At 46.4% G+C, this 16,629-nt stretch overlaps 1 protein-coding gene across 2 annotated transcripts in view; it reads left to right on the forward strand.

Annotated features, from left to right (window-relative positions):
- Window positions 1-16,629, forward strand: part of SPAST (spastin) — a 240,905-nt gene that overhangs the window by 190,033 nt on the left and 34,243 nt on the right. For both annotated transcript variants that reach the window (XM_030196406.1, XM_030196405.1), the window contains one exon: window positions 2,668-2,747. In XM_030196406.1, coding sequence (XP_030052266.1) covers window positions 2,668-2,747 — 80 coding nt within the window. The remainder of the gene's footprint in view (window positions 1-2,667; window positions 2,748-16,629) is intronic.

A 16,629-nucleotide genomic window follows, 5' to 3' on the forward strand; every position in this document is an offset into this window, starting at 1 on the left:
TCCATAGCTAGGTGGTCCCACATGTAAGGCTATTGTGTCCTGTTTGAAAATAGTTATCTTTTTTCCAAGGACAACAAGATAAATAGCCTTGCATACCCTCCCTCTTCCACTTTTGGAAGTGAACTCGGTAGCTTTTACCGTGTTTCCCCCGAAAATAGGGCATCCCCATAAAATAAGACCTACCGAGGCTTTTGGTGCCCTTAGAAAATATAAGGCCTCCCCCGAAAGTAAGGCCTAGCAAAGTTTTTCTTTTCCCGGTAAGTAGGGTCGCCCCCCCCCCCCCCCCCCCCCCGAGATCGCCAGGCCCCTCCTCCGTCGCTCTGAAACTAACCCCCCACCGAGGTCGCCCCCCCCACCCGAGATGGCGCCCCCACCCGAAGTCGCCGTACCCCAACCCCCTCTGTCGCTCCGAAACTAACCTGAACTTAAGCCTCCTTTCACTTTCCTTCCAGTTCGCAGCAAGCAGCAGCAGTAGGAGGGCAGGCCACTCCTTCCTTCCGTGTCCCGCCCTCGCCTGACGTAACGTAACGTCAGGCGAGGGTGGGGCTCGGAAGGAAGGAGAGGCCTGCCCTGCCCTGCTGCTCCTGCGAACTGGAAGGAAAGTGAAAGGAGGCTTAAGTTCAGGTTAGTTTCGGAGCGACAGAGGGGGGTGGGGTCCGGCGACTTCGGGTGGGAGCGCCATCTCGGGTGGGGGGGCAACCTCGGGTGGGGGGTTACTGGTAGTTGCAGGAGTGACGGAGGGAAGGTGGGCGGGCCAACCGTGTTTCCCCGAAATATTAAGACATCCCCTGAAAATAAGACCTAGCGCCTTTTTGGGCGCAAAAATTAATATAAGGCAGTGTCTTATATTCGGGGAAACACGGTAAATTCAACTGGATAGGTTCTAAATGACTGTGGGAAGACTCATAAACATGCAATGTTCTAAAAAGTTGTAAACATGTTTGTTTATTTGTTGCATTTGTATCCCACGTTTTCCCACCTATTTGCAGGCTCAATGTGGCTTACATTATGTTGCAATGGTATCACCATTAACAGAGTAAGAGGTTCAGCATATTGTTACAATTAATGTGCAAGAATATCAGGTAAATAGGGTAAATAAAATGATAATACATAACGTATAAGCAAGAGCAGAATAGGTTATAATGTTCAATGATGATAATATGATTAAAATAATCAGATTAGAAGGTATCAGTATTAGTTGGTTCTGGTATAGATTGGATTCAAATCGTTATGGAGGATTCTTTTTGTAAGTCTCTTTGAACAGGTGCGTCTTCAATAATTTCCGGAAGGTTGTCAAGTTGTGTGCTGTTTTTATAGTATTTGGTAGTTTATTCCATAATTGTGTACAGAGGTATGTGAAGTTAGATGTATGTATTCATTTTTAAGACCTCTGCAACTGGGGTAGTGAAGGTCTAGGAGAGTACGTGATGAACTTTTGGTATTTCGTGCTGGTAAGTCAATTAGGTCTGACATGTATGATGGGGCCTCTCCATGAATGATTTTATGAGTTAAGGTGCAGATTTTGAATGCAATTCGATCCTTTAATGGAAACCAATGTAATTTTTCTCTAAGGGGTTTGGTGTTCTCATACTTCGCCTTTCCAAATATGAGTCTGGCTGCGGTGTTCTGGGCAGTCTGGAGTTTCTTTATGGTTTGTGCCTTGCATCCTGCGTAAATGGAGTTGCAGTAGTCCAGATGGCTCAGTACCAATGATTGCACCAGCCTGTGGAATACCTTCCTTGGGGGAAAAAGGTTTCACTCTTTTAAGCTCCAAATTGCATGAAACATTCTCCATGTTGGAGAGCATTTCCACATGGGATCTGTTGGATGACATCAACCACACGTAAGACTATTTATCCTGCTGCCCTTGGAGAATACCTGCTACAGGAAATAAACTTTACTTGTCTGTTCACCAAGATGCCCTAAACAAGGTATAGCAATACAAAGAAAAAGAAGCTGAACATGAAGCATATATAAATATTGCAAGATAGCAGCCATGAAGTGCTGACCATGACTTTTTTTAATGCTTATAGTGCCAGCAGAGCCTATCTGGCACAGCTTATCAGCCACCAAAGAAGTGGAGGAGGAGGCCTGTATGTTGTCATAGCTTGAGGGAGTGCAGCTTGGAAAGTAAAGTGAAAGGGTGGAGGAGAAACCATCTTCCATTGTGGAGGGAGTTAGGATGAGCAGTCAAGAAGTAGAAGCACACAAATTAGATGAAATATTAGTTGTAGTTCTTATTATCTGAATCTACATCGTTATAGGTAAGTACTACCAGAAACTTGGGTCAGTTATTATATTTAGTCATTTTTCCACAGTGGTCATGCTTGTTCCTTATTGCAAGGGCCACGAATGAGTGTTTTAGAGCTCAGTCAGACTTGCAATGCCTGTGTGCAGAGCTAATAAAAACATTTTGCAATATTTAACTAATGAAATCATTGGTTAGATAATTTCACCAAAACTAGCTTTTACTTTTTTTTCTACTAGTTTTCAAATATTTTGTTTGCAATAGCTTATTAGGAAAACAGGTTATTTCCTGTTAATTAGTAAGAACAATAATGAATTTTATCTGTATTTAGTTTTTATGCATGTTTTCATAAATTTTTCATATATCTTATAAAGCTTTTGGAAATTGAGACTTGACTGGAGATACGTTTTTCTTTTTAGACACGACTACTGCTCCTCAAAAATCTTTTAAGCAAACAAGGAGGTCCCTTGACACAAAAAGAATTAACCCAGTTAGCTAGGTAAGTAGCAAGATGTTTTCATGCCATAAAACTATTAATAGCTTGTATGTTATGGTTAAATTCAGTATGTAGCATAAATCTACTTTTGTCAAAAACTATATTCCCTTTAAAGCCCCAAAAAATGAGTCAGTCTTCTCCATGAATAAGCAGATTAAATAAGTTCTGTTCGTTGGTGACATTTGAACAATGCTAGCTCAATCTAGAAAAGCCTTGAAATGCTTTCTGTTTGTGCAAGGCAGTTCCCACAAGTCATGTGCTACTAGACCTCTGGAGGTTTTCATTTGATAAGTTCCTTCAGATTTCTCTTTTCAGGCCCTCTTAGTCTACAAAAACGTGCAGGGGTTGGCGTAATCACAGGTTTCAAATGTTATTCTACTGACCACAATAACAAATTCATTCAGTGTCTAGGTAGTGAGTATAACAACAAAAATTGGTCAGTGTGTTCTAATATGTCTCTGAGTGCTATAAAATCACAAAGGTTTCACCTCCAAACCATCATCCAGGCAATTTTAAGCCTTTTGTTGGCATTGATGTCCAACGTCTCAAAGCAAGCAATATGGAAGCAGTCAACATCCAAGCTATTGACTTGTATTCCAATAAACTTTTAACACTGCAGATTGCTGCTGCTGCTGCTGCCTTTTAAAAAGTCAAGCATGATGCATCAAAGTACAGCCACTCAGTTTACTTTCCAGCATAAGGAGTTAGGTTTAAGTTTGTGAAAGCTATTAAAATAAGTGATTTCAGTTACCCCAATATTGACAGGATAAATGTCATATTAGTAAAGGCTAGGGAGGTAAAATTCATAGATGAAATAAATGTGTTAGCTATGGGAATTTTCTTTTATGTTAAATCATTAAATTGTTTAATTTTATTGGGCTTGTTTTGAGGGAGGGGGGATTCAGGGCATGGGCTGTCCTGTGTGGTGTCTGTATTTTTGATAGTACATGTTATTGTATAGTTCTATCAAGATTTTGAACTGTTGAATTTACTAAGCAAAGAAAATCTAAAATCCGAGTTAAAAAAAAAAAGTAGCTATTTTAGAGTTAGTTCTTAGTTGATTGTAGGATTTGGTGTAAGGGGTAATGTTGTTGGAGCCACTTGACGATAGAATGATCAAATTAAGGGGGCACCCAGGGAGGACAGGGTCATAGCAGAGAGACTAAATTAATTCAGAAGAAATGAAACAGGAGTGCAGTTGTATTTCCTGGCACGTACAGTGGAAGCAGACATTTTTTGTAAAACAGTATGGAGCTGGCAATTTTGCAGTTTCCATGTGTAAATGCCTCAATTTGCAAACCTATACATGTAAGTGCCACCAATTATGTAGTGAGACCGCTATTTATATATCTGTGTGTGTGTATGTATTGTAATGCCCAGGTCCGCCTCTCAGCCTGCATTCTGTCATAGTTCCCAATGTAATGTCATTCACTGCACACAATTCAATCCAGGGCTCTAAACTGAGACAGTCCAGGTTTTCCAATCTTTTTTTTAATTATTATTTTACTAACACAAAGGGAGAGAAATTTATAATTCACAGAAAGTCTTAAAGGATCCTTCTTAGTCCACATACCTTACTCTTTAAGGGCTTTAAGGCCTGTTCCTTCTGTGTGATACAGTTCTACTGTGGAATAGGCCTGGATTTCCTTTAGTATGGGCCTACTGAACTGTGCAAGCAAAAGGGGCTCAAGCCCTCTAGCTTAGTCACTTCTACCTGGGGTTACCAGTCCTGTTTTACAAGATTACTACTCTTTTAAAAGTTTGAAAGTTTCTCCTCTCTTTTGTTTGTCCTACTGACAGGGCTCCCATTCCTGTAGGGCCTACATCCCACTCCACAGTTCTTTTAACATTGTGGCTTCCCTCCAGGCTGCTAACAAAAGCCATTTTATAACTTACACTTACAGGTTTCTACTTCCATATTCATTCCTGCTTCTGCTTCTCCTGCAATGCAGAGATTCCAAGTTGCCCAGTTCCAAGCTGCAGATTTTGGAACATTCCTGGATTTCTCACCACCCCATCTTCATATATTATGGGACTTGAAGCACTGAGTTCAATGGGCAGAATCAGGCACTTTAAATCACATTACTGTGGGATTTAAGTTCAAAATCAGGACTGGTCCAGAATCTCCAGCCTGGAACTGGGTAACTTGGCTTCTCTGCTAATAGCTCAGCAGTGTTTGAAGCTGTAACTGGGATGACATCTCCCTAGCAGGGTTGCCAGATTTAAATAATTTTTCCCACCCCAAACCAGTTGTAAAGCCGCCCCCGCTGCCATCAACCCTGCCCCCACCGTCAACAGCTCCACCCCCTACGTCAACAGCTCCTCCCCCTACATCAACAGCTCCTCCTCCACGGCATTAACCATGCCCCCGCGGGGCGAAAACCGAAGCCGGAGAAGGAAAAAAAAACCTGCCCAACCGAAAGCGAAGCCACCCAAAAAACCGCGACCCGCAGCAGTCGAAAATTTCCCGCAGCGTGTCGCGGAAAGCCGCCCAATTGGGCGGGAAAACTGCCCATCTGGCAACAATGCTCCCTGGCTTTTCCTTGTTTTGTAAGCCAGGGGAGTTGTGCTTCCTCTCTACCACGCCCCCTTCCTGTCAGATCCTCCCTTCCAGACTACAAGCCAGCTTTTCCATTTCCTCATAAGTTTTAAGTGTTTTTGTCTTAGGGCTAGGGTCTTTCCTGCTGAGAACCTGCTCCCAGAGGGGGGATTTTGGGACCACCTCGTGTGTATGTGTACACCTCTACTTCAGGAAGCATGTGAAAAACCTGGCTCTTCTCACAAGCTTTTAATACATGTGGTGACTGTCTATATACTCACTCCGCACCTGGACTAGCTTACTGCACACCCTGTAATTTAGATCAGTTCCTCATATATTGTTTAACTGTACAAAGGTGTTGCCTTGAATTTAGACACCCATCCACCCATCTGTGTATCCCAATTGACTCTGTACTACCCATGGAATGTTCTATTGCTTTCATATTAGGTGTTTCATTGGTATTATGCTGACATCGTATTATATCTGTTGTTTGAATATTCTTCCATGCTGTCTATTATGTTCTCCGAGGACAAGCAGGCTGCTTGTTCTCACGACTGGGTTGACGTCCACGACAGCCCCCACCAACCGGAACAAAACTTCGCGGGCGGTCCCGCACGCAGGGCACGCCCACCGCGCATGCGCGGCCGTCTTCCCGCCCGTGCGCGACCGTTCCCGCTCAGTTTTTTTCAATTCCGCGCTGGAGAGAGACATGTTATCGTCTCTCTCTCTGTCAGCCCCGGAAACCGGATTTTTCTCTCTTCGTACGCGTTCGCGCTTCTTTCTTTTCTTCTGTTAAAAAAAAAAAAAGAAGTTTGTCCCCTCGTTATCTTTAGCCGCGGGGGCGCCTCGTTGCGGCCTTGTGGCCGCGCGGTCGTTTTCTTTTTTCGGGTGTGCTTTTCACCGCCACCATCGACGACTTTGACTTCGCCGACGCGATTTTTCCGTCGATGTCCTCGAAGGTCTCGAGTGGATTCAAGAAGTGTGGTCGGTGCGGCCAGCAGATCTCGCAAACCGATACTCATGCTTGGTGCCTCCAGTGCTTTGGGCCGGAGCATAATACCAAGACGTGCACCTTGTGTCTCGGCTTGCGGAAGCAGACACAGGTGGCGAGGCAAGTTCTTCGGGACCGTCTTTTGGAACTTGTGCCAGCCCCTCGACAGCATCGGTGTCGACGACCGGATCTTTGGTACCAGTACCGATGTCGACAAAATCGGCACCGACGATGGCACCAATCCCAGGAGTACAGGTACCGTTGGCCCGCCGGCCTGACGGCGGGGGTGAGCTGCCGCGCGGGCAATCGGCCCCGGCCACTCCCTCTACCCAGGGCCATCGGGACCGAACCCTGTCAGACCTGATCCCTTGAGGCCGGGGGGGAGGGGGGTTCTACCTCCTCTTCATCTCTGCCGCCGAGCGCCGATGACGGGGCACCGAAAGAAAACTAAAAAGCACCGTCATCGGTCGCCCACGGCACACGAGACTACCAGCTCCGGCACCTCCAGACATGATTTGACGCCGAGGATGCGGCAGTGCCGAGAGGAGCGTTCCCCCTCGGTTGAAGAGGTGTCGCTGCGTCAGTCCATGGGTGCTTCGGTACCGTCTCCTGGACCCGAGCAGCTTCTGGCACCGACACCCACACCGGCCCCCCCCTGCCTTTCCCGACAGCGGGCCTTGACGAGTGCCTCCGAGCCATCCTTCCAGGGATTCTGGAAGGGCTGATGCGCCAGGCTTTGCCAGCACAGCGCCCCCGGCGCTGTTGATGGAGGCGCCGGTGTGTTCTAGCCCGATGCCGAGGCCTCCGACACCGCTTGCGGCCCAAGGTATAGTGATGCGCAGACTCTCCTGGCTGCGTGCTCTGACCTGGACAACTGCACCCAGCAACGACTGGCAGTTGTCCCTTGCCGGGGGGATAACATCTTCGGCGAGAAGGTAGAGCAGTTGGTGGACCAACTACACCAGCGGGAAACCGCTCTCGACAAGCTCTCCCACCGGGCGCCTTCAGCATCCACCTCAGCAGGTGGACGTTTTTCCCGGGCCAGGCAGGCTGCGCCGTACGCCTACAACAAACGTAGATACACCCAGCCGGCCCGAAGGCCTCCTCAGGCACAGAGACAGTCCCAGCGCGCTTGTTCCCGTCAACAGCGTGCGCCTAAGCAGCCCCCTGCACCTCCACAGCAAAAGCCGGGGACGGGCTTTTGACTGGATCCATGGGAACATAGCCGCCATCAAAGTGTCCGTACCGGACGACCTGCCGGTCGGGGGGAGGTTGAAAGTTTTTCACCAAAGGTGACCTCTGATAACCTCCGACCAGTGGGTTCTCCAAATAGTGCGGTGCGGATACACCCTGAATTTGGCCTCCACTCCACCAAATTGCCCACCGGGAGCCCAATCCTTCAGCTCCCATCACAGGTAGGTACTTGCAGAGGAACTCTCCGCCCTTCTCAGCGCCAATGCGGTCAAGCCCCTGCCACCCGGGCAGGAAGGGCAGGGATTCTATTCCAGGTACTTCCTTGTGGAAAAGAAAACAGGGGGGATGCACCCCATCCTAGACCTGAGAGGCCTGAACAAATACCTGGTCAAAGAGAAGTTCAGGATGCTTTCCTTGGGCACCCTTCTACCAATGGTTCAGAAAGACGATTGGCTATGTTCCCTGGATTTAAAGGACGCTTACACTAACATAGTAACATAGTAGATGACGGCAGAAAAAGACCTGTATGGTCCAACCAGTCTGCCCAAGACAAACTCATGTGTATACCTTACCTTGATTTGCACCTGTCTCTCCCAGGGCCCAGACTGTACAAGTCTGCCCAGCAGTTTTTCCCGCCTCCCAACCACCTGTCCCGCCTCCCATCACCAGCTCTGGCGCAGACCATACAAGTCTGCCCTCCCCTATTCTTGCCTCCGAACCACCAACCCCTCTTCCCCCCCCCACCTGCTCCGCCACCCAATTTTAGCTAAGCTTCTGAGGATCCATTCCTTTTGCACAGGATTCTTTTATGCATATCCCACGCATGTTTGAATTCCGTTACCGTTTTCATCTCCACCACCTCCCGCGGGAGGGCATTCCAAGCATCCACCACCCTCTCCGTGAAAAAATACTTCCTGACATCTTTCCTGAGTCTGACCCCCTTCAATCTCATTTCATGTCCTCTCGTTCTACCACCTTCCATCTCCGGAAAAGATTTGTTTGCAGATTAATACCTTCAAATATTTAAACGTCTGTATCATATCACCCCTGTTCCTCCTTTCCTCCAGGGTATACATGTTCAGGTCAGCAAGTCTCTCTTCATACGTCTTGCAACGCAAATCCCATACCATTCTAGTAGCTTTTCTTTGCACCGCTTCCGTTTTTTTTTACATCCTTCGCAAGGTACGGCCTCCAAAACTGAACACAATACTCCAGGTGGGGCCTCACCATCGTCTTATACAGGGGCATTAAAACCTCCTTTCTTCTGCTGGTCACACCTCTCCCTATACAGCCTAGCAATCTTCTCGCTACGGCCACCGCCTTGTCGCACTGTTTCGTCACCTTCAGGTCCTCAGATACTATCACCCCAAGATCCCTCTCCCCGTCTGTGCCAATCAGACTCTCCCCACCTAACACATACGTCACCCTTGGATTTCTACTCCCTAAGTGCATCACTTTGCATTTCTTCGCATTGAATTTTAATTGCCAAACGTTAGACCATTCTTCTAGCTTCTTCAGATCTTTTTTCATGTTTTCCACTCCCTCCGGGGTGTCCACTCTGTTGCAAATCTTGGTGTCATCTGCAAAAAGGCAAACTTTACCTTGTAACCCTTCGGCAATGTCACTCACAAATATATTGAACAGAATCAGCCCCAGCACCGATCCCTGAGGCACTCCACTACTCACATTTCCCGATACTGCCAGCTCACAGACAGTATCTCCGATTCCGTCTGGGGACACGGCACTTTCAGTATTGTGTGCTGCCCTTTGGGCTCACCTCTGCACCACGGGTATTCACGAAGTGTCTCGTGGTGGTTGCGGCGTATCTACGCAAGCTGGGAGTGCACGTGTTCCCGAATCTCGACGATTGGCTGGTCAAGAGCACCTCAGAGGCAGGAGCTCTTCGGTCCATGCAGTGTACTATCCACCTTCTGGAGCTGCTGGGGTTTGTGATAAATTACCCAAAGTCCCATCTCCAGCCAGTCCAATCTCTGGAATTCATAGGAGCGCTGCTGAATTCTCAGACGGCTCAGGCCTTCCTTCCCGAAGCAAGGGCGCAGAACCTTCTATCCCTTGCCTCTCAGACCAGAGCGTCTCAGCAGGTCACAGCTCGGCTGATGTTGAGACTCCTGGGTCATTTGGCCTCCACGGTTCATGTGACTCCCATGGCTCGCCTTCACATGAGACCTGCTCAATGGACCCTAGCTTCCCAGTGGTGTCAAGCTACCAGGAATCTAGAGGATGTCATCCGTCTGCCCATCAGTTGCCGCAATTCGCTGCACTGGTGGACCATTCGGACCAATTTGACCCTGGGACGTCCATTCCAAATTCCGCAGCCCACGAAAGTGCTGACGACGGATGCATCTCGCCTGGGGTGGGGAGCTCATATTGATGGACTCCACACCCAGGGTCTGTGGTCCCTCCAGGAACAAGATCTTCAGATCAACCTCCTGGAGCTCTGAGCGGTCTGGAACGCGCTGAAGGCCTTCAGAGATCGGCTGTCCTACCAAATCATCCAAATTTGGACAGACAGTCAGGTTGCAATGTATTACATCAACAAGCAGGGGGGCACCCCTGTGTCAGGAAGCCGTCAGGATGTGGCGTTGGGCTTGCCAGTTCGGCATGCTTCTCCAAGCCACATATCTGGCAGGCGTAAACAGTCTGGCTGACAGACTGAGCAGAGTCATGCAACCGCACGAGTGGTCGCTCCATTCCAGAGTGGTACGCAAGATCTTCCGAGAGTGGGGCACTCCCTCGGTGGACCTTTTCGCCTCTCAGACCAACCACAAGCTGCCTCTGTTCTGTTCCAGACTACAGGCACACGGCAGACTAGCGTCGGATGCCTTTCTCCTCCATTGGGAGACCGGCCTCCTGTATGCTTATCCTCCCATACCTTTGGTGGGGAAGACCTTACTGAAGCTCAAGCAAGACCGCGGCACCATGATTCTGATAGCGCCTTTTTGGCCCCGTCAGATCTGGTTCCCTCTTCTTCTGGAGTTGTCCTCCGAAGAACCATGGAGATTGGAGTGTTTTCCGACTCTCATTTCGCAGAACAACGGAGCGCTTCTGCACCCCAACCTTCAGTCTCTGGCTCTCACGGCCTGGATGTTGAGGGCTTAGACTTTGCTTCGTTGGATCTGTCTGAGGGTGTCTCCCGCGTCTTGCTTGCCTCTAGAAAGGATTCCACTAAAAAGAGTTATTTTTAAGTGGAGTAGGTTTGTCGTTTGATGTGAGAGCAAGGCCCTAGAACCTCGCTCTTGTCCTGCACAGAACCTGCTTGAATACCTTCTGCACTTATCAGAGTCTGGCCTCAAGACCAACTCAGTAAGGAATCACCTTAGTGCGATTAGTGCTTACCATCTTCGTGTAGAGGGTAAAGCCATCTCTGGAGAGCCTTTAGTCATTTGATTCATGAGAGGCTTGCTTTTGTCAAGGCCCCCTGTCAAGCCTCCTGCAGTGTCATGGGATCTCAACTTCGTCCTCACCCAGCTGATGAAACCTCCTTTTGAGCCACTGAATTCCTGCCATCTGAAGTACTTGACCTGGAAGGTCATTTTCTTGGTGGCAGTTACTTCAGCTCGTAGAGTCAGTGAGCTGCAAGCCCTGGTAGCTCATGCTCCTTATACCAAATTTCATCATAACAGAGTAGTGCTCCGCACTCACCCTAAGTTCCTGCCAAAGGTGGTGTCGGAGTTCCATCTTAACCAGTCAGTTGTCTTGCCAACATTCTTTCCCAGACCACATACCCGCCCTGCTGAACGTCAGTTGCACACATTGGACTGCAAGCGAGCGTTGGCCTTCTATCTGGAGCGGACACAGCCCCACAGACAATTGTTTATTTCTTTCGACCCCAATAGGAAGGAGGTCGCTGTCGGGAAACGCACCATCTCCAATTGGCTAGCAGATTGCATTTCCTTCACTTAAGCCCAGGCTGGGCTGGCTCTCGAGGGTCATGTCACGGCTCATAGTGTTAGAGCCATGGCAGCGACAGTCGGTTCGGGCAGTCGGTGCTGCAGAATTTGTTTGGGGTTTGAATCCAACTCCACCCTCCAGGACCCGATTTGTTCTGTTCAGGCTGCACTCTCAGTTAGTTGTTCTTCGTAGGTCAATTTCTGTTATGCCCTCGCCGTTGCGAGGTTCAATTGACCTGGGTTCTTGTTTTGAGTGAGCCTGAGAGCTAGGGATACCCCAGTCATGAGAATAAGCAGCCTGCTTGTCTTCGGAGAAAGCGAATGATACATACCTGTAGCAGGTGTTCTCTGAGGACAGCAGGCTGATTGTTCTCACCTACCCTCCCTCCTCCCCTTTGGAGTTGCGTTTTTACTCATTCCTTTGCTTGTCATTCAATTGAGCGGGAACGGTCACGCGCGGGCGGGAAGACGGCCACGCATGCGCGGTGGGCGTGCCCTGCGTGCGGGACCGCCTGCGAAGTTTTGTTCCGGTTGGTGGGGGCTGCTGTGGACGTCAACCTAGTCGTGAGAACAATCAGCCTGCTGTCCTCGGAGAACACCTGCTACAGGTATGTATCATTCGCTGTATTTGTATTGTACTGACATATTTCCAAGTTTACCTCATTTATTGCATTGATGTTTATATTTTATTATTGTTATGACGTTAAAATTGCAAGTTCTATGTTAAACTGGACCTACTGTACACCACCTTGGGTAAATGTGTTCATAACAGTGGTTATTAAATCCCAATAAAATAAATATATATGTGTGTGTGTTTCTGTGTATATATTTAAAACAAAGTTTTGAGAATTTCTAATACTACAAACCAAGTAGGCCTAACGCACCGTAGTTTGGCCATCAGCACATGCTGCTTCCACTGTAATTTGTTGGGGGTTTTTTGTGCGAGGCATGTGTGAGGGCAGAGAGTAGATGTCTTCGCTAATCGGGTAGCACGGGCACATTACAGTTGAGAATTATCTGTTATAAGCCTTCCAGGCATGAAACCTACTTATTGAGGTGAAATTACTTTCATTTCAACAGCTGCAGTGTAAATTTTCCTTCCCCTCTACTCAGATGTTTAAGTGGATACAACTCTTACACTCCATCAAAGCTTCTCAGATACTGAATTCCTGCTCCAGTACTACACCATCTATTTTTGCAACCTCACAGTCCATAGTAGATAACGGTCATATGGCATCAATTTATAAATGTTTTTTGCACTTACAAAATATATCTTGTGACTCTCCAAGAAGTCATTGGGAAATAAAAACCAAATACCATGTTCCCCACTCTCTTTATAATAAGCTTTGGCTCCCACTATTTAAGCCATGAGCCTTTTTGTACCATAGAGTGAACTCAATTCCCCAAAACCTACATATCTGGATTATTGGATGCAAATAGCTGCTGGAATTTTAAATCACACCTTGGAACACTAACTCATATGATATATGAATGCTTACAAATTCAGTTTTTTTGGTCTTCGGTATGGATTACAATTTCCAATATCATTAAGACGGATGTACCTATCACTATTCAAATCAGTGTTTTCAAGTCTTGCTCTATCCAAACTCATCTCTCTGATTTTCAAAAAGCATTCATTGATATATTAATAACCATAGTTCAACAATTAATCTGACATTGGAAAGGTGTAAGCAATATTACTATACATTATTACTGTATCACAAATTAGAACTGGCTTCAGCCTCGTCACATGGCTCTGCTATCAAGAAGCGAAGAATATACAAATATAATACAAATCTTCACATGCCACCAGCCTCTCCTTTATAGGCACACAACTTTGGAACTCACTACCAAAGACCTGAAACTCACAGAAAACTACCTACAATTCAGAAAAAAATTGAAAACACATCTTTTCAAGAAGTCCTTTCCCCCCTGGATCTGCCTAATCCCACATCAACATACATCACGAAAAGTTCAGAAATGGAAAACAATAATATGAACCTCTCTCACAATATGCTAGTATATCAACCTATTCGTTTATTGCACTTCTGTATTATTTATTTATTTATTTAGATTTTGCTCACACCTTTTTCAGTAGTAGTTCAAGGTGAGTTACATTCAGGTACACTGGCTATTTCTCTGTCCCAGGAGGGCTCACAATCAAAGTTTGTACCTGAGGCAATGGAGCAGTAGTGGGATTTGAACCCGCCACCTCTGGATTTCAAGACCAGTGTTTTAACCACTAGGCCACTCCTTCACTCCACTAGACTTCTACAAATCTAAATTTTGTAACCGCCTTTTTAGCAATATGTAAGCCACATTGAACCTGCCATATGGTGGGAAAATGTGGGATACAAATGCAATAAATTAAAATGTAAAATAAATAAATAGTATGGTCTCCTGGTGAAAAATATTTAAAAACTCAGTTTCCTAGTGACTCAGCTTAATTACTTTTATTTTTATATGGTATCTTTTTACTTATATAATTCATGTATACGCTATTCATTATTTATATGTTTAGGCTCTGGTCATCACCATGCGCTTGTTGCACTTCATGTTTGTATTTCATACATCAAAAACATCTTATTATAGATAATACTTTATTAAAGAACATTCTTGCATTAATACCACATAAACATAAGGAACTGAATGCCCACCTACCTCATTATAACAACCCCTACATTAATTACACAACGTCCCTCCCTAAAAACAGTCTTGATGAAATTTACTTTCAGTCTCTTCTCTGTGAAGAACTCCATTGTAACGTGCAGCGCTCATCTAAACAGTCCGGATCTTTAAAAAAAATCGATGTTCATTCAGCTATACATGCCAACAGCATCCAAACCAAATGGTTTAATGTTGTGAAAGCCTTCCAACCACACACATGCAGTCCTGCAACATCTGAGATATCTTCTTAAATGGTAGAAGATAATAAACACGAGAGAGAGGAAGATAAGCATTATCAGAAATCTTAAGACTTCAAAAAATACTTCTTCAACACTAGTTGATACAAAGGGGATTTGAGAAAGTTAATACACCTCAGTGTGCCTTCTCTGCACATTTTCCAAACTTTCTAGTTTCCACCTTAGAGTCTTGTATAGTAACCACTGACTTTTCTGAGATTTCTTATACCTTAGATTCCAGTACTGTTACATGTCTATCTACTTGAGCAATTTAATTCTTCACAATATTAACTTTAGCACTATTTGTTGTTTGCTGAAACAAATGAGCTTAGCAAGAGCTTCCCAAATATCTCTGTATATAAAAGGTACCACCAACGTTCTAAATGAAGCTTCCAGCCGGAAGTGTGAAGCGGTAGAGATATCCGGTTTCCCCATGAGTGTCTGCCCCGCCCTCGCTCTCTCTGTAACACAAACAGTGAAGGAAAACACAGCACAGCACGAAATCGCTCTCTCTGTAACAGTGAAGGACTCGGAGGAGGGAGGGGAAAGAGGGCAGATGCCCTCACTCTCTCTGTAACACAAACAAACAGCAGGAAACTTAACACTGAAGGACTCAGAGGGGGGAGGGGACAGACAGCACAGGGGACGGGAGAAAGGGCAGAGGGCAGGGACACACACACACTCCCACATGCACACTCTGAAGAAAACCTTGCTAGCCCCCGTTTCATTTGCATCAGAAACGGGGCTTTTTTTACTAGTTTTCTAATAAAAAGGTCTAATTAAAGTAGGTTGGAAAATAGTTAAACTTACCTGAGTAGGCTCTAGGGCACCAGGAAATCTAGAGGCAAAACATCTTCCTTTAACTTCTTCCCCTTAAACTGTTTGACTTCCTCAGCTCAGTCAGCCAAACGCAGCATTAGAGCACTGCAAGAGATTACCAACAGTCCTGTATTGTAGGTCCAAGGGTTAGCAATATGGGACATTGAATGCAGTTATATATTCATGTAATGCTGTGTGCTAGCAGTATATTCATATAAAGGATCCCAAATGCTATCATATAAAATAAGAACGTAAGAGTAGCCATCGTGTCAGACCAATGGTCCATCTAGCCCAGTATCCTGTTTTCCGAACAGTGGCCAAGCCAGGTCACAAGTACCTGGCAAAAACCCAAATCATGGCAGTACTCCATCTTACAGATCTGTTTTTTTTCTGCTGCTGCACGTTCATATTTGGCAATTCAAATAGGAAACAAGAAGATGGAGGCTGTGTTCACATCAGACTCCTACAATTCAGGCTAAATAATACACTAATTGCTTATTTTATTTTGAGTTTCCTTCCTTCTCTTAGTTAATGTTGGATAAATGCAACATTTTGCCTTCCTGCACTTTTCAAGCAAGCACCCTTTTTCTTTGCTTGTGATATGAGTTGGATCTACAACTAAAAAAGCCTCCAGGGATCTGCATCAATTGGATTAAAGGTCATCCGGCACTTCTATTCACTAGAGACAACACTTGATGATGTCTCTATGAAATTATTTGGATGTTTTAATGCAGAGCAGTGCCGTAGCGAGGGTGCCTGACACCTTGAGCGGGTCGCCGCTGCGCATCCCCCCGAAACGCACCCTACCTTGCAGCGGGGGGCAGGCGGGAGGGCCGATCCGCCCCCAGTGCACGTCACTGGGAGCTGCGTTGGCTCTGCTGCTTCCCTGCTTTCTGTGCCCCGGAACAGGAAGTAACCTGTTCCGGGGCAGAAAAGAGCAGAGAACTAGTGAGCTGACACCCCCCCCCCCCCCCCCCCCAGCATGTGCACCTGGGGTGGACCGCCCCACCACCCACCCCCCTTCCTACGCCACTGATGCAGAGGAAGATTCAGCAAAATATCAGAAATGTAGAGATAATATAAGTTAAAGATGTGAACTTCAGCTCACAAATAGTACCGATGGTTTCAATTTGCAGTTTCTGATCCAATTGTGAGTGTGACACCTTTTCTGTTATGCGCACTGCAGAGTCACATCAGCAATGCATTGTAGTGGGTGTAGGGTAGTGGGCTCCATGATTCCACTACCTTGTGTTCAATGCTCACGATGTTGGTAGTTGGTAGGCTCTACTCCCATGGTGCTTTTCCCCCTGCTTACTGGGTCAGAGTGTGCCCTGTTGTGTTTCCGGTAGTCCATGCGGTAGTGGCCATTTTTGTAAGCCAGTTTTAGCTCCTTTTCATGCGTTACCCACGTTACTGAAAGTGGGCATTGTACACCATTCTGCCAGCTCTGACCTACTGCTAATCTCAGTACCAGGGAGACTCTTTGCCAGTGGGGCACAACCTCTGATCTGCAGTTAAGTGTGAGTAA

Source organism: Microcaecilia unicolor, chromosome 3, assembly GCF_901765095.1.
Source record: "Microcaecilia unicolor chromosome 3, aMicUni1.1, whole genome shotgun sequence".
Classification (NCBI taxonomy): domain Eukaryota; kingdom Metazoa; phylum Chordata; class Amphibia; order Gymnophiona; family Siphonopidae; genus Microcaecilia; species Microcaecilia unicolor.